We start from the raw sequence: 17,779 nt of genomic DNA on the forward strand, positions 1-17,779 counted from the left end.
GCCTCTCCCAGCCAACCACTTTCTCCATCTGTCCTCAATTCTGTCTGTCCTCACTCTGCCTGTCTCTCAGTCTGTCTTCCACTCTCCCATGCCCCTTCTCAACCCCCCCACCGACCCCAGGGCCAACTCCAAATAGGGATGCCCTTGGACTTGGGGCCTCAAGAAACTTTAACCTCCATATCCTGCTCTTTGACTCTGAGAGAGTCACTCTGCCTCTCCGGGCCTAACATTTTCTTGGCCTGAGAAATGGTCAGGAATTCCCACTGATTCTTCCTCTGCCCTCTGAGGTTCATCTGAGGTAGTGGATGTGGCAACAGAGCTGGGGAGCAGAGCTGGCCACAAATACAGGACTGCTGTTTGGTTTCTGCTGTTACTGGGATCCCTGTTGCTCCAGCTCCAGGGACGGGGTGGAGTTTAGGGTTGGGGGGTTTAGGATATTTAGACTGGCCTGACTTCCCCCCCTCCCCCCTTTCAGGGGTCTGTTATTAGCAGTCCACGCCCTCACCAGAGGATGCCACCTCCGCCCCCACCCCCGCCGCCAGAGGAGTACAAGAGCCAGAGGCCAGTCTCCAACTCCTCATCTTTCCTGGGCTCCCTATTTGGAAGCAAGAGAGGCAAAGGGCCCTTCCAGATGCCACCACCGCCAACAGGCCAGGCCTCTGCCTCGTCTTCATCTGCTTCCTCCACCCACCACCACCATCACCACCACCACCATGGTCACAGCCACGGTGGCCTGGGGGTGCTACCCGATGGGCAGTCCAAGCTCCAGGCCCTGCATGCACAGTATTGCCAAGGACCGGGCCCTGCCCCACCACCCTACCTCCCACCCCAGCAACCCCCTCTGCCTCCACCCCCTCAGCAGCCTCCACCCCTGCCCCAGCTGGGCTCCATTCCACCACCACCTGCCTCAGCCCCACCTGTGGGGCCACATCGACACTTCCATGCCCATGGCCCAGTTCCAGGACCCCAGCATTATACCTTGGGCCGGCCAGGCAGAGCCCCAAGACGAGGGGCTGGAGGACACCCTCAGTTTGCTCCACATGGCCGCCACCCCTTGCACCAGCCCACATCCCCACTCCCCCTGTACAGCCCTGCTCCACAGCACCCTCCTGCCCATAAACAGGGTCCCAAGCACTTCATCTTCAGCCACCACCCACAGATGATGCCAGCAGCAGGTGCAGCTGGGGGCCCTGGGTCCCGGCCACCCGGGGGATCCTACTCCCACCCTCACCACCCTCAATCACCACTGTCACCACACTCACCCATCCCGCCTCACCCCTCCTACCCGCCCCTGCCCCCACCCTCACCTCACACACCCCATTCACCCCTGCCACCCACCTCCCCCCATGGCCCACTGCACGCCTCTGGGCCCCCTGGCACAGCTAATCCACCCAGTGCAAACCCCAAGGCCAAACCAAGCCGGATCAGCACTGTGGTCTGAGAAATGGAATGAGTGGACTGGGTACCAGGATAGTCTGGGGAAATCCGCAGGAGAGGGACTTTGCCCCTCTCTCCTTCCTCAGTGTTTTTTTCCTCCAAAATATATATACACTCAGCAGTGTCCTTCTTTCCACTTTCTCCATCTCTCCAGACCCTTCTATCAGCCCCTAGCAGTTGCCATGGGGTTCCCTCTCAGATTGGAGGACCCTTGCCACTTGCAGCCTGAACTTAGGGCACCGCAGTGCTAGGAAGTGGTAAGGGCCCCTCAGCAGCCCTGGTCCTCCTTTTCCTGTCTTCCTCTTCTCTTTCTTGTCCCTGGAGGTCTAGTTGGTGGCCTCAGACCTCTGGGCAGATGTGAGCTTCCTTGCAAGCTGGTGGAGAAGGCGGGGCTTCTGGAGCTGGACAGGCGAAGGCTTTCCCCCAGAGCTCCTCTGGCTGTGTGGGGGGGCTAGGAGAGAGCTCTGTAGAGCTGTGGCCAACCAAACCTCAGCTGGCTCAGCCCTCTCTCTGACCTCAGGGCCTTGCCACACACCTCCATGTGTCTTTCTGCCTGCTGGAGGACACACAGACTGTCAGTGCACTCCGTGGGTGGAACCCCGCTTGTGCTGGCCCTCACTGAGGGCAGCTCTTCCTGTCTTGAGCCAGTCTGTGCCCTCTCTCCTAATAGGCCCCAGCCCAGACCTCTTTGGGTTCAGGAACTTGCCTTGCCCTGCAATGTTTTTATCCTGATCAAAGTCCAGACAGGTTTTTATTTTGGAGGCAGGGGGGTGGGGGGGCTCAGGCCTGGGATGAGAAGGGTGCTGCCCTCCCTCACCCATATTGCATGACCCCCCATTCCTTCTACTTTTCCCAACTACAACTGAAGACAATGCACTTTACAGAGAATCTCCCACACATATCTCACTGGGGCAGGGCACCCAGCATCAGGCCTGGGGAAAGACTCCCAGAGGACCACCCTGAGCCCAAGATGTCCTTCCTGAGGCAGAGATTGAAGCCATCAGAGCTGGGGCTGTGAGCCAGAATGCCCAAGCCCCTCTTGTTCATCAAAATCTCCACTGCCTCGCCAGCCCTTTTGCAGCCCTGTTTATTTATTATAAATATATTTTTTACAAGGCCCAGCTCCTCTTCTTGCCCTACATCCAGCTCCCTTCACAGCCTCTGCCTTTCTATCCCCTGTCCAGTATGGGCTGCAATACAGACAGACAGATGGACCCTCCATGTCCAAGGGTCTCTGGGGCTTGGGGTTTGTGGGAAGGTGTTGGTGGGAGGGACTGTATGGAGAGGAGCTGGGGTTCAGGCATTGTCTTTTTCCCTCCTTGTATATAAGAATGTATATTTGATGCCTCATAAAAGACCTTGTGCTCACCTCTGGCCTCTGCCTCCTACTTATGCACCCCCTTCCTCCCCCCCGCAGTGGAGCCCATGGAGAGAGAGGCACTAGTCTGGGAGGTGATGTGCTAATGGTAATTCAGGCATCCTGGTGAGCAAGATGCTTTAGCTAAGTAGGAGGGTAGATGAGGGTGGGTTTCCTGTCTCCTTTCATTTGTTTTCTGCATGATAGTGACAAGAGTGTGGGCTTTGGGGTTGGTCAGTTCACATCCTGGGGTTTTGCTTAGGCACAGAGTTTCAGGGAGTCTTCCTCCAAGTCTTTGTTACTTCAGTTTGCCACTTAGGATGGTCACTCATTGCTATGCTATGGAACATGAAGGTCACAACCTGTGCTCCAAGCCAGGTTCAGCCACTTGTCTTCAATAAGCCAACTAAAAGGGACAAGATAAAAGGGGAAAACAGAACAACCAGGTGTGGTAGCACACAGCTTTAATCCCAGCCCTTGGAAGGCAGAGGCAGGTGGATCTCTGAGTTCCAGGCCAGCCTGGTCTACAGAGAGAGTCCAGGACAGCCAAGGCTACACAGAGAAACTCTGTCTTGAAAAACAAAAACAAGCCAGGTGTGGTGGTGTATGCTTTTAATCCCAGCTCTTAGGAGGCAGAGGGAGGTGCATCGCTGTGAGTTTAAGGCCAGCCTGGTCTACAAAGAGTCCAGGGCAACCAAGCTTACATAGAGAAACCCTGTCTCAAAAAACAAAACAAAACAAAACAAAACAAAAAAGAAAGAAAGAAAGAAACAAAAACAAAGCAAGACAAAAAATAGAAAGTGTGGGGGGGTGGGGCAGGGGGAGTTTATTCAATGTGACCATATTGGGAAGAGGGACAAAGAGATCTAGAGAACACCACAAACATGTCTTCAGGGTCCTGAAGGGAGATCAGAGTTTTAAATAGAGGGCCAAAAATAGGCAAGATATGGTCCCAGCCACCATCGACCCATCCTTGTCTGGGCTTCAGTCTCATCCTGTAAGGTGGTTAGAACTGGCTGAGATCTTTTTCCTGGACACAAGTTCCCCATGTGGCCAGAGATTCCTGGCAAGATTCTATTTCTTTAGGGTCCGTGGTTTCAACAATCTGATAGTCAGATTGAGAGACACAAGGGTCTCCTTAAAATAGTCAGTCTGGAGACATGGCTCAGAAGTTAAGAGCACTCGGTGTTCTCACAAAGTACTGGAGTTTGATTTCCAGCAACCACACGGTGGCTCACAACTGTCTATAATTCCACAACTCTGGGGGACCCAACACACTCAGTTGCACATACTCAGCTATGGATACACACATATACACAATTAAAAATAAATTCATTTAAAAAAGAATGCAGCTAGGGTGGAGTGGGTATTCAACAAGGTAGTTCTCTTATCTTCTTTGTAGAGGTTGGATATGTTCCATCTGGTTTTGCCTTGATAACCCTGCTACTGGCCCTCGATGCAATGGCTGGCTGTGTTTTTGTTCTTGAGGTCGGGGAGGTGACTTGGGCCAGAAAGGCCCAGGTCTAGGTACTTTATATGAACTTTGTGTATATGCCTAGGATATTAGATAACTAATAGCCATCTTTCATTTACAGAGGAGAGAGGCCACACAGCAAGTCAAGATGAGGTTTTCTTGACCTGTAGCCCAAATCCATTTCCACTGCCCCAAGCTGCTTCCATGTAAAAATGGACCTGTTTCTAGCCCCAATACTTATGCCCTGGGTTTCAGCCTAGCACAGGAGGAATTATGGAACAGAGCAATGGCTCTTAGATTCAGCAGGGCCCCCAGACAGAGTGTTTAGTTGATAGTTTTGCTGTTTTCCTAGAATCTGCAAAGGTCTCTAAAAGGGAATGCTTCAGATAACCCTACACTTCGTGGATCCATGCCTTTGTTTTTTTCCTGGTAAAGCACTCTGAAAGACTACATAGGGAAGATTACTAGCAGGAGCAGCAGCTTGAGCCATGGTAAGCATTTGGTGCCTCCCTATGAATTGGACCTGAGTGGATTTTTTGTTTGTTTGGCTGGTTGGTTTTTTTGGTTTTTCAAGACAGGGTTTCTCTGTGTAGCCTTGACTGTCCCAGACTCACTTTGTAGACCAGGCTGGCCTCGAACTCACAGTGATCTGCCTGCCTCTGCCTCCCAAGTGCTGGGATTAAAGGCATGTACCACAACTGCCCAGCTGGACCTGAGTGTTTAAAGAGCCAAGATGTGGGGTCCATGTTTCTGTTTCTTCCTTGGACTAAGCTAAGCTATCCTTGGTCTCAGCAACTCTCCCTCACCTCCTTTTTTTTTCCCTACCTTCAGATAGAGATTGGCTGTATCTTGGCAAAGTTTAGCCTTTAGCACAGAGCCTGCCTTTTGCCCTCTAGACTGGAGATAAAAATCTTGCAGGACAGTTGTTAGCTAATGAGTGTGAAATGCCTACCTCTTGCCAGACATACAGCCAGATGTTCTCAGTCACCTGTAGAAGTAAATAATTAAGTTAGGAGCCCTTCGCAGCCTGTCCTAGCTAAGATCTCAGATGTCCTGTCACACACACACACACACACACAAGCACACACACACACACACACACACACACAGAGAGAGAGAGAGAGAGAGAGAGAGAGAGAGAGAGAGAGAGAGAGAGTGTTAATTAATGTAAATGTTAAAGTAAACAAGTTACAGAACTCCAAAGCAGTAGTACAGGATAAACATTCTCATTCCACAGAGGGATGAATGGAGATATAGGAGGGGTGGATAGGGCCAAAACAAGGCTGAAAACCCAGTAGGGTGAACGTTACATTCTTAGCTTCATGTCTAGTGTCTAAATCATGTGCTAGCATACTGTGATGTTGGTGTGGAAAGCCCTGCCCCTGTGGCCCTTCCATTGGAGGCTACATGACTCCTTTCTTGGGCTGGCCTTGCTGGCTGGCTGACATTTCCTCAGCAGATGTTTTCATATCCCTGCCATCTTGAATTTCCTGGGGTCTCCACAGACTTTTCAACTTCACCCTCTCAAGGCTTGCCTGTTCGGGGTTCTTTTGAAATTTGGATAGAAACCAGATGTGATGGAACATGCCTGTAAACATGCAGTTGGGGGAGGTGGTGGCAGGAAGATTAGGAGTTCAAGAGCACCCTGAGTTACAAAGCAAATTTGAGGTACACATGAGACCCTGTCTCAAAAAGCCCCAAACTAAACGAAACCCAAATAAATCAGCATCGTGAGGAGGGTGGCCAATTTCTGCTGACAACTATAAGGTGAAGGGCTTGGCCCACGGCAGCTGCTGTCTTGTAGTGACAGAATGGCAGAGGGTAGGAAAACATTTCCTAGCATGTGTGAGAAGTGGGTCACAGGGCGTGTGTGTGTGTGTGTGTGTGTGTGTGTGTGTGTGTGTGTGTGTGTGTGTGTACACGCACACGCACATGTGCACATGTATGTATTGGCCAGAGGTTGATGTGTCATATATGTTTCCCAATCGTTCTTCATCTTATTTTAGGGATAAGGGTCTTTCACTCAACCTATTCATTAGTCCCTAGGGATCCTCCTGTCTCTGCCCCAGTGCTGTGATTACAGGTATGAGCCAGTGTACTTGGTTCTTTTACATAGATGCTGCAGATAAAACTCTGGGCCTCTTGCTTCTGTGGCAAGATCCGCCTGCCTCTGCATCCTGAGTGCTGGGATTAAAGACATGCGGCACCCCTGCCCAGTAACTTCCTGGTCTCTTTTTAATTTAAAAAATTATTTATGTACATATTTTTGTTTGTATACATGATATTGTGGGGGGCGGGGTACACGTGTGAAGGTCAGAGAACAGTTTGTATGAATTGGCTTTTCCTTCTCCCATGTGGGTTCCAGGTAGCAAACTTAGGTTGGCAGGCTTAGCAGCAAGCACTCTTACCCACTAGGCTATTTCACCACCCAGCTTTCTTTTCTTTTCTTTTTTTTTTTTTTTAACATTTTATTTATTATGTATACAGCGTTCTGCCTGTATGTAGGCATGCTGGCCAGAAGAGGGCACCAGATTTCACTGTAGATGGTTGTGAGCCACCATGTGGTTGCTGGGAATTGAACTCAGGACCTTTGGAAGAGCAGGCAGTGCTCTTAACCTCTGAGCCATCTCTCCAGCCCACCACCCAGCTTTCTTAAAGCAAATTTTTATACTCCTAAGACTAGGATTAGTGGGATGCTACCAGTTTCTGATATAACCTTAAGCCATTTTCCTGTTACTCTAATGTAAACTACTACTGCTTCTTCTTCTTCTTCTTCTTCTTCTTCTTCTTCTTCTTCTTCTTCTTCTTCTTCTTCTTCTTCTTCTTGTTTTTCGAGACAGGGTTTCTCTATCTAGTCCTGGCTGTCCTGGAACTCACTTTGTAGACCAGGCTGGCCTCGAACTCACAGAGATCTGCCTGCCTCTGCCTCCCCAGTGCTGGGATTAAAGGTGTGCACCACCACGCCTAGCCAAACTGCTTCTTCCTTCCTTCTTTCTTTCTTTCTTTCTTTCTTTCTTTCTTTCTTTCTTTCTTTCTTTCTTTTCTATCCGTGTGGCCTTGGCTGTCCTAGACTTGCTTCTTAGACCAGGCTGGCCTCAAACTCAAAGCCTGCCTCTGCCTCCCAAGTGCTGGGATTAAAAGCATGCTCCACAACGCCCGGCTTCAAACTGCTTCTTTTCAATAGCCCAAATCTCTTTCTCCCTCTCCCTTCTTTCTTCAAACCCCTTCCCTACTTCCCTTTCCCCAGCTATCTTCTTTCTTTCTTCTTCTCTCCTCCCCTTCCATCCCCTCTGATCTCCTCACTTCTCTCAGTTTCTGAGATCGAGTCTCAGTGTGTAGCCTAGGCCAGTCTCTAGTGTATGATCTCTTGCCCCAACTTCTCAAGTTGTGGGACTAATCATGCACTATCATACCTGGCTCCACTAACTTCAATATTTTGATGTCCAAAATGTGCCAGAGTTAGCTGGGCATGGTTCACAGGCCTGTAAACCCAGCTACTCTGGAGGCTGAGGAGGTAGGACTACAAGTTCGAGCTTGCTGCGGGACTGAAGAGTGAGTTCAAAAACAGCCTGGGCAACTGAAGAAATCCTGTCTTTACTACTGCTACTGCTACTGCTACCACTACCACTACTGCTGCTGCTACCGCTGCCGCCGCCGCCGCCGCCGCCGCCGCCGCCGCCGCCGCCGCCGCCGCCGCCGCTGCTGCTGCTACTACTATATGTATGGGTAGTTCACCTGCACGTATGTCTGTACACATGTGTACCTGGTGCCTGTGGCCAGAAGAGGGCATTGGATCCTCTGGAACTGGAGTTAGAAACAATTATGAGCTTCCACATAGGACTTGAACCTAAGTCTCTGGAAGAGCAGCCAGTGCTCTTAGACACCAAGTCATTACTCCAACCTCCCTGCTCCTTTCAAAACCCCCCCTTTTTTTTATTGTTTTGTTTTGGTTTCATTTTGTTTTGTTTTGTTGTTGTCTGTTTGTTTTTAGAGACAGGGTTTCTCTGTGTAGCCTTGGCTGTCCTGGAACTTGCTTTGTAGACCAGGCTGGCCTCAAACCCACAGAGATCTGCCTGCCTCTGCCTCCCAAGTGCTGGGATTAAAGGCATGTGCCGCCACCACCTGGCTTTAAAATAAAACAAAAAACTTTTGAGACAAGGCCTGGAACTTGATTTGTAAAGACCCTGTCTTAAAAAGCAAAAGACATAAAGCTGGGTGGTACTGGTGCATGCCTATAATCCCAGCACTAGGGAGGCAGAGGCAGCTTGAATCTGATTTACAATGTGAGTTCTAGGACAGCTAGGGCAACTCGGAGAAACCCTGTCTCAGGAAAAACAAACAAACAAAAAAAAAAGCAAATGATATAACAGATAAGCTGGGAATAAAATTTACTAGGTGGATAGCCATGGCACACGCCTGTAAATAAAACAAAATTTAGCGGTAGGAGCACTTGCCCAGCATACACTAGTCTAAGGTTGAATCCCAAATACTACAAAACAAACAAACAAACAAACAAACAAAAAACAACAAAAAAACTAAGAACAAACACAAAAATCAATGAACACAAAATGGCCCAGATTTGATGTAGAGATAGACTCTAAGGTGACTCCTGTGTCCTTTTACTTGTCTCCATCCTTCTTTGAGTACCACTTTTTGTTGTTATTGGTTTGGTTTGGTTTGGCTAGGTTTTGGTTTTTTTTTTTTTTTTTTTTTTTTTTTTTTTTTTTCAAGACAGGGTTTCTCTGTGCAGTTCTGGCTGTCCTGGAACTCACTCTCTGTTCAGAGATTCTCTTGCCTCTGCCTCCTGAGTGATGGGATGAAAGGCATGCACCCCCACAGCCCACCTGGCCTTAGATAGTCTTATAATTTCCTTGCGCCAGCCAGTAAATCAGTTAAAAAAAAAGATTCTTTCTAGTAAAGGGTTTGAAAATCAGAACATGGATAGGGCATGGTGCCTCACAAGTTTAATCCCAGAAGTTTGTAGAATGAGGCAGGAGGAATGTTGTAAAGTCTAGGACAGCTTAGGCGATGGGGTGAGACCCTGTCTCATTCTACCCCCCAAAAAGAGAGATTAAGATTTAGTCATTAGGGTTATAGAGCTATGTTAATAGTGTTATCTTATTTGGAAAAAGCCTCAGCATCTGTTGGTGATTTCCTAACTCCAGTATTCCTTCAATTTTTTTTTTTTTGTTTAGAATTCTGAATGTTTCTCAGATGGGTATAATGGCACGTAATAATCCCAGAACTCGGGAAGTGGAGGCAAGAAGATCAGGAGTTCAAGGCCAGCCTGGGTTATATGAAACCCTGTCTCAAAAACAAAACAACACAATAAACAGACTTTCCTTTTTCTCTAATTTTCTCTATTTATATCAGTGTGGAATTATGGATTTTTATTTTAATCAATCTATAATCTACTACTGTTATAGTCATTTTGAATTATCATTGTTTTGATTGTATGAGTATCTGTATTATGCACATATTATATGCCTATAGTTCTCTCTCTCTATGTCTCTCTGTGACTCTCTCTTTCTCTATCACATATATCTTGTTAGGATCCTTGTAACAGTTCAGGGTAGAATCTGGATGTGGTGCTGCACAGCTATAGTCCCGCCTATTCAAAAGACTGAATTGCTTGAGTATACAAGCTTAGACTGAATTGCTTGAGTATACAAGCTTAAGACCAGCCTGGTCAACACAATAGCGATACTCCATCTCAAAAAAAGAAAAGAAAAAGAAAAGGGAAGTAAAAGGAAAAAATAGAATAGGACAGAATAGAATGGAATGGAGTGGAATAGAAGCTAGCGAGAAGGCTCATCAGTTAAGCACACTGCTGCTGTTGCAGAGGACTCAGGTTCAAGTCCCAGCACCCACCTACATGGCAGCTCACAGCTGTATGCAACTCCAGTTCCAGAGGATCCCATGCCCTCCAAAGACAGAAACCTACATTCAGGCAAAATACCCATATACATAAAATAAAATAATAATAAAATAATTTAAAAACATAATACATGGTAGAGATATAGTAAGCTTTTCACAAGTGATGTAGCAGAGGTGGGGAAGAGATGGATTCCTGAGCTATTTCAGACTTGAGCATCGTGGCTCCTGCCTGTAAACCCAGTACTGGGGAGTGGGAGGCAGGAGGATCAAGAGTTTAAGGTCATCCTTGAGTACATAGCAAGTGAGACCTCATGTCAAAGAAATAAACAAGAAAAAACCAAATTAAAGACCAAACAAACAATAAAAAGATAACGCATACCTATTTTGGAATTTTACAAACCCAAATTAAAAAATGGCATAGGGGTACAGCTCAATAGCAGAGCGCCTGTTTAGTAAGTGCAGGGCACTGGGTTTCATCCCTACCACCAAAGCAGTGGCATGCTCAGCCAGTTCATCTACAAAATAGATGGGGGTGTGGCTGGGAGCCCAGCCAAGACCTTGACTTATTGCTCTGCCTGGTACATTCTACACCAGCCTCATTCTATACCAGTCTCTCCCAGGTGGCTGCGCGAGGCCGTACCGGCTTTCACCACAGGGCTGGATCCCTGTTCCTTCCAAATTCTGAAGCCTGCAGTGCCCAGTCTCCGATTGGTCCCCAACAAGACTTGAAGCTTGGAAAAAGGAATAGGAATTCATTTCCTGAACACTTTTCCATGTGGAGAACAACATCTGAGACTTTCCCAGGCAGAGTTTTATGGGAGTTGGACAGTTGCAGGTTTGAAGCCTGCCTCTGTCACTTTCTAATTATGTGACTTGGACCTGAGCTCTCATTCTCCTCATCTGCAAGATGGGGAGAATACTACTCCATAGTGCCTGGCTCTTAAAGAAGGGCAACGGCATTATCTCAAATCTTCCTAAGTAATGAAAGGATGACTTAACTTCATCTTATGAACAAGAAATTCAAGGGTCAGGGACATGAGGTACTTGGCAGGTCCCAGCGAGTCAATGTCTCTTCCTGGAAGGCAAAGGCTTTTGTATTTACACATGCTCATAAAAGTTCTTGGTGCATAGAATGACTTTTTACAAATATGAACTGGCTTAAAGAGTGTGCAGCTTCCTTTCACCCTGTGGTATGTCGGGGCTAAGGACAATAGAGAAGACAGTAGGAAGACTGGGTAATGCTGAGACGAAAAGCCTGGTGGTCTTTATTCTTTACAGAGATGTCCCCCAGGTAGAAAAGCCAAACTGTCTTCAGCTGAGGAGAAGCAAACTCACCAACCTTAATTTTACTCATTTTTCTCTTGCCCATTCCGATTACTTTATATTACTACTACTACTATTATTATATTATTATTTTAGGTTTTTCTGACAGGGTTTCTCTTTGGACCCTTGGCTGTCCTGGAACTATCTTTGTAGATCAGGCTGGCCTTGAACTCACAGAGATCCACCTATCTCCATCTCCTGAATACTGGAATTAAAATGTATGCCACTATGCCTGCCAATACTTTTCCTTTTTTCCTTTTTTCTTTTTCTTTTTCTTTTTTTTGGAGACAGGAACTTACTGTGTAGCCTGCTTCTGGAGTGCTGGGATTAAAGGCATTTGCCACCACTGCCCAGCCATTGTTATTATTATTATTATTATTATTATTACTGTGTGAGACAGGATCTTGCTATGTAGCTCAGGCTATCATCATCATCATCATTACTGTTGTTTTTGTTTTATTTTATTATTGTTATTATTATTATTATTACTTGTGAGATGGGATCTTGCTATGCCGCTCAGGCTGGCCTCAAATTCAAAATCCTCCCTATTTAGCCTCCTATGTGGTGCATATACATGGAATAAACAAAAATGTAAACATCCAAGCTTTATTTTTTTAGCAGTAGTTGCCACAAAATGTATACAAACATATACACTTAGTGTTTATACAATTAACAATGCATACAGAACAGTTTAAAGCAGTCATTAAAATGCTGATGGCCAATGATGCTGTGGTAAGAATAATTTATTTTTACTCTACGTGGGACCGAAGCTTCTAAAAATTCACATTCTCTAGGAAGTGAGGATCTTCCTGCTTTCCTTTAAAAATAAAACAAAATAACAACAACAAAAAACCCAGAGGTGTAAGTCTGGTAAGTCTTCCCTCAGCAGCAGGCACGAAGTGGGGGAGGGAGAGAGGGAGGAAGGGGGCGGAGATTCCTCGAAATCGCCGCCTTCCGTGGTTCACACTGAAAAGATCTGGGAGAATAAGCAAAGGACATTGGGGAGGAGCTGACAGCCTGCTTGGGATCTAGGGCGTGTGAGTGTGCGTGCGCGTGCGCGGGTGTGTGTGTGAGAGTGCCAGGGCGCATACCAGTTCTGGCCCACTGCTTATGTGCTCTAGCTCCTCTTCCGGTTTGTGCAGAGACTGCGCATGCGCATCATCGGCCTTTTAAACGTGCACCGCCGGTCCATCCGGTAAGAGGATCCGGTTGTCAAATTACAGTTTTGTTCTTCCGCCAATAAGATGAACTATTTTCTCTCAGTCTGGGAAATACTTTTAACTGTCCACTTCCAAATAGGGGGCATATACCACTCGATTTATCTCAATACCTACAGGATGAAGGCTTCCTAGGGCTTATTCTGGCGCAAAGTAAACGAAACTCGGAGAGATACCTCGCGGAGGGATCTGGTTTGTTGTGGTGAGGTACAGAGGTGGGGGGGAGGGAGACGCTGACAAACCAAGATGGCGGTGGCAGCGATGAAACCTGCCGCGACTGGGACTTAAGTGTAGTAGCGAAGGCTGCAATAGTTGGGAGGCAGCGGTAGGGTGTGGAAGAAACGGAACAGGATTAAGGACCGGTAATAAGAAACTCAGCCTGAGACTTAGAGCACGGCACCCACCCCCCTAAGCCCTTGACGGGCGGTGGCCGTCCTGCTTAGGGCCTAGACTCCGAGAAGTGCCTCGGTTTCAGACAGCGGCGGCGCCATGAATCCTTAAGGGCAGTCTAAGCCCTCCCGATCTCTGGCCCAGCCCTCGGGCCCACCATGGAGCTGGGGTCCGACGATTTCCTACCGCCGCCGGAGTGCCCGGTGTTCGAGCCTAGCTGGGCCGAGTTCCGAGACCCTCTTGGCTACATCGCGAAAATCAGACCCATCGCCGAGAAGTCCGGCATTTGCAAGATCCGCCCACCCGCGGTAAGGCCGGGAGCTGATGGTCGCTGGCGGCGAGCTTGTGGGTGGATCCGGGTAGCCAGTGGTGAAGTCCCGGGCGGAGGGCAGCAGGTGTGGGAAGAAGATGGGATAGCTGGGATCTTGGGGAATGCCTCGTGAATCGGAGAAAGGGTGCTGGGGCTTGTATTCCTCTTGTTTTGTGGCATACAAGAAACCTGGGGTCCGAGACCCACTCCCACCCCGCTCTTGAGAATTTCTCGGTTCAGTACACAGATGCTTAGTGGATTGGGGAGAGTCACAGGGGGGGCAAAGAATCCATCTCTTGGTTAGCGCATATCAGTTAAGATCAAAACTATATACTAAGTAACGACTACTGTCTTTATACCCTTTACGGCAGGCAATGTGGTGTAGTGGAAAGATCATATCTTTACAGAGAGAGAGACCTGAGTTTAAAACTACTTAGAAGGTTAGCAGCTCTATGACCTTGGGCATGTAAGGTAATCCCTGAGCCTGTGAATTGTGTGCTAGGAATAATTAGATCAAACTAGGTAACATAGTACACTCTGGTAAGTGGCAATTACTGTGACTGTAAAGGTGCTTGATGTGGTCATTGGTTTGCTCCTGTGTGTGTTGACTCATGTTGACTCACACTTTGTCAGGCCAATTCATCTATGATAATATCCTGGCCTGATGGACCAGTCTGGAAGTCATTCTCACAGAGAGTGCCCTTTCTGGTTCCTCAGAGATGGGTTTAGGAAATTGTTCCTTTTTCTAGTGGAAGGCAGTGTCAGAACTTTACTGTACGTGGTCCTCACGGACTTCCTATAGAGAATTGTAGACCAGTCAGCTTGGTATGTCCTTCTCAGAAAATTTTCTACTCTACCTCTGGCTCGGCTTTCTTGGGTCCTCAGAAACAAGAGTGGAGCTATGGAAATCTCCCTTGGTTCCAAATGTCAGCAAAAAGGACCATCTCTTTGCTCTTAGTCCTGAATAGACCAGACGTTTTCCAAAGGCTAGGACAGTCTGCTGCCTTCCTAACACAGTAGGAGAAATGATGATCAGTGTTTAGCGGCAGCATGGGATTCCTGGGGTGGTTTGAGTTTGGCAGCAACAACAACGAATGTTCAAGGAGATAATTCAGGATATGGAGCTTGATTTCCACTTGAGAGCACCATAGGCCTCCTTATTCAACGTAATGTTTTTGGTGTCCTCCCATATGCTAGTTTTAGATGAATCCTCTAAGTCCTAGGGTCTAGGAAGTGTTGGATAAACTAATTTCTTTTTTGTTGGAGCCTGAGCACAGGTATTTGAGGATGTTTTTCTACGGCGAGGGAGTCAAAACTGGTGGTCATAGGCCAGGAAGGTCAGCAGAAAGGAACGAACTCCTGGATGGCCTTAAGGCACTATTCTTTGAAGTGGCCAGGAGAGGCCTATCTGACATAGAGATAATTGAGGTCTGAATTTCTCTTTTTCTCCCTTGGGCTTTTGGGCAGATTGTCCTAAGGTGCTTTTTTCACTGCCTCGGGGGACCAGGCTGGGAAAGGAATGACAAGTACATGGTGTGTGTGTGTGTGTGTGTGTGTGTGTGTGTGTGTGTGTGTGTGTGTGTGTGTGTGTGTGTATGGCCCCCGGGGATTGTCCTCTGGTAGGTTTCTTTTCTCCACCCCAATAGCATGATTCTTTCCAGTACAAGAGACCTGACTCTGGTTTTGTTGTTCATGATTGTGTGTGTCTGTGTGTGCACTCTCCTCCCCCCACCCCCTTTCCCTGCACACACACTCTCCTAAACCCCCTTTAGGTCCTAAAGCAGCTGGCTTTCTTCTGTTTGGAACTCGAATTACTCGCCCAAGTGATGCTTGGGCTTAGGGTACATACCTTTGTGTGAGTGGGTATTGGAGTTTGTCTTAGAGGGGTGGTTTCAGGTTTGAATTTCAGAGCGTGTGACTGCTACATTTGGCGTAGATGGACGGGAGGACAGGGTAATAATTGAAGCATCACACAGCTTTTTGAATTAGATAGCCATTCTGTTTGACACCACATTCCAAATGCCATCATCCTGAGCATTTGTACTAATATAGGATTGAAGATGAGGGGTTTGCTGGACCGTCCTTATCTATCTGTAGTACCTATAGCTCCTGCTATAGCTTTAGTTCTGTAGTCTCCTGTCAAGTGTTTGATGTTGCCCTGATTGTTTAGAACTTCGCTGAGCAGAAAAAAGGGTGCCTGCAGTTTTGGCTTTGAACACCTTTTTTGTCTGAGTTATCTGTGCTGAGGGGAGTGTTTTAGTCTGATGGACGGTAAGAGGGTATGGGGAGCTTCACTGGGCTTAAGCCATACCATTTTAGCTTACTTTTTTTTCTCCTCTTGCTTCATTCAGCCTCAGGTGTTTTCTATCTACTCCGGTGGGCTGGGGAAGAATATGCGCACTCGAGAATATGAATCCTCTGGGGTTTTTTTTCTAAGAGAAAGAGCATGTATGCAGAAGAGAAGAGATGTACAACCTTTTTCTCTTTTCCCATTCTTTTACTCTCCAGCCATATGTGCACTTGTGTGTAGTACAAAGACTCAGTGGTCAGAGGACACAGGTTCTAGTGTTGGCTCTATTGCTAAGTAGCTTGGGGTTTCTTCTCTGGGCCATACTTTCCCCATTTCTAGAATAAAGACTTTGATCTAGCTTATTCTTTTTTCTTCTTCTTCTTCTTCTTCTTCTTCTTTTTTTTTTTTTTTTACCATTTTCTGCATGCCAGAGCTCCAGGAAAGAGAGGCCTGAGGACTCTGCAGAAGTATTCATTCATGAGGTTGTTGGGAAGGGAAGTCTTCATAGCTATCTTTTGGGCAGGACAGAAAAAGCCCCAGCTTGGCATGGCAAAGCTTTCCCTGCTTTCATTAATTTTTCTTGGCTTCCTCTCTATGAATCCTTGTATTCTTTGCCACCACTTTTGGGCTTCCCTGCCCCCTCTCTCTCAGACTTCCTTCCCTGTCTCTTAGCAGGCAAGTATATGAGAGAGGGCCCACGGGAAGCCTTTCAGACTTGATGAGTGAGTAAGAGATGCAGATTCATGATCCTTGGTCTTCCCTGCAGTGTCTTCTATGACCCTTTAACTGAGAGAATAGACATTGATAGCCTAACTGTTAATCCATGCCAGAAACCAGAGCTGAGCCACCCTGCATGTGTAGTCATTGGTAGGGTCAGACTTATTGTGAGGAAGCCAGGGAAAAAATTCATATGTCCACCTTCCAGATGAGAAAACAGATTCAGAAGGAAAGAAGATCTCATAGCTAATAAGTAGTAAAGCTACAACATGAACCCAAGCCCTCTGATTCCCAGTCATGCATGGTTGCCAGAACTCTAGGCTATGTGTCCTTTGAGGGAAGGGTGATGATGTGGGTGTGGTTAGCTGCTTGAGCTTTATATATATATATCTCAGAATCCTCGCTCTGTACTTTTGGGAGAGACTTAGAAGTTTACCAGGGCATGTGTATGCGGCCTTGCATATGGGCCTGAGGGGCTTTTATGGCCTATTATAAGGCTCGGGGAGAGTTGGGAGTGGGTCCATTTATATGTTTGCCCGGTTGATGGGTCTAAGGTGGCTAGAAGTTTTAGGAGGTATTAGTGGAGCTGCTTTTGATGCCGTCTGATCTTGCATTAAATCGGGATAACACAAGTTCCTTTCCCTTTTTAATCCTCCTAGGACTGGCAGCCACCCTTTGCTGTGGAAGTGGACAACTTCAGGTTTACTCCCCGAATCCAGAGGTTGAATGAGCTGGAGGTGAGATTAATGGCTGCTCATGGGGTTTGGAGGAAGGATAAGCGTGCCCAGGACATAGAAGCAGCTTTGGAATTCACTATTTTGATTTGATAGCCAAAGGCTAGGGGTGTTTTTTTCCCATAAAACTTTGCTACTTATGAATTTTCCCTGTCAATGCTACCCTACCTGGTCAACAAAAGGTAACTCTGTGGATGACCAAGACCTCTTCCTTCCCTGACCAGCTCAGTGTGGTCTCATATATCTAATTTATCTATGGGCTTGTACTTTCAACCTTCCTTCTTTGATACTTGATAGAGTAGGTGGTGAGGTAGAAGAGCAAAAACAACCTAAGAATTAATTGATCTATGTAGAGGCTAAAATGGTTACAGACATGGGCAGGGGTCAGCAGGCAGACTTTTCCCTCTCTTGTTCTGTACAGGCCCCTAGGACAGGTGATATTTTTCAGTGGAACTTGAGAATGCCCTGGGATGATGAGATTGTGTGCCTTAATACTGGTTTTAGGTAAAGTCCTAGAGTTTTCCATAGAAGATACAAGTTAGATGCGTGTTCCCTTCCCACTAATTGATTAATTCCCATTAATGTGTACCTTTGAACACTATTAAATATTCTAGTGGAGTATTGGGTCCAGTTGAATACCAGTACCCTAAAAT

The 17,779-nt window shown here is 47.1% G+C and overlaps 3 protein-coding genes across 8 annotated transcripts in view; 2 read left to right on the forward strand and 1 right to left on the reverse strand.

The window, feature by feature from the left end:
* Iqsec2 (IQ motif and Sec7 domain ArfGEF 2) overlaps positions 1–2,800 on the forward strand; it is an 87,030-nt gene extending 84,230 nt beyond the window's left edge. For 5 of the 6 annotated variants that reach the window (XM_051142100.1, XM_051142102.1, XM_051142101.1 and 2 more), the window contains one exon: positions 476–2,800. In XM_051142100.1, the coding sequence (XP_050998057.1) occupies positions 476–1,441 (966 nt within the window). In that variant the 3' untranslated portion in view covers positions 1,442–2,800. The remainder of the gene's footprint in view (positions 1–475) is intronic. The other variant, XM_051142106.1, reaches the window with a different exon arrangement.
* Shroom2 (shroom family member 2) overlaps positions 1–17,779 on the reverse strand; it is a 1,329,704-nt gene that overhangs the window by 883,136 nt on the left and 428,789 nt on the right. The window lies entirely within an intron of this gene.
* Kdm5c (lysine demethylase 5C) overlaps positions 12,911–17,779 on the forward strand; it is a 38,591-nt gene continuing 33,722 nt past the window's right edge. Inside the window, 2 exon segments of the mRNA XM_051142107.1 lie at positions 12,911–13,383; positions 17,052–17,129. Of these exon segments, the coding sequence (XP_050998064.1) occupies positions 13,234–13,383; positions 17,052–17,129 (228 nt within the window). The 5' untranslated portion in view covers positions 12,911–13,233.

Source organism: Acomys russatus, chromosome X (genome assembly GCF_903995435.1).
Source record: "Acomys russatus chromosome X, mAcoRus1.1, whole genome shotgun sequence".
In the NCBI taxonomy this organism is placed as follows: domain Eukaryota; kingdom Metazoa; phylum Chordata; class Mammalia; order Rodentia; family Muridae; genus Acomys; species Acomys russatus.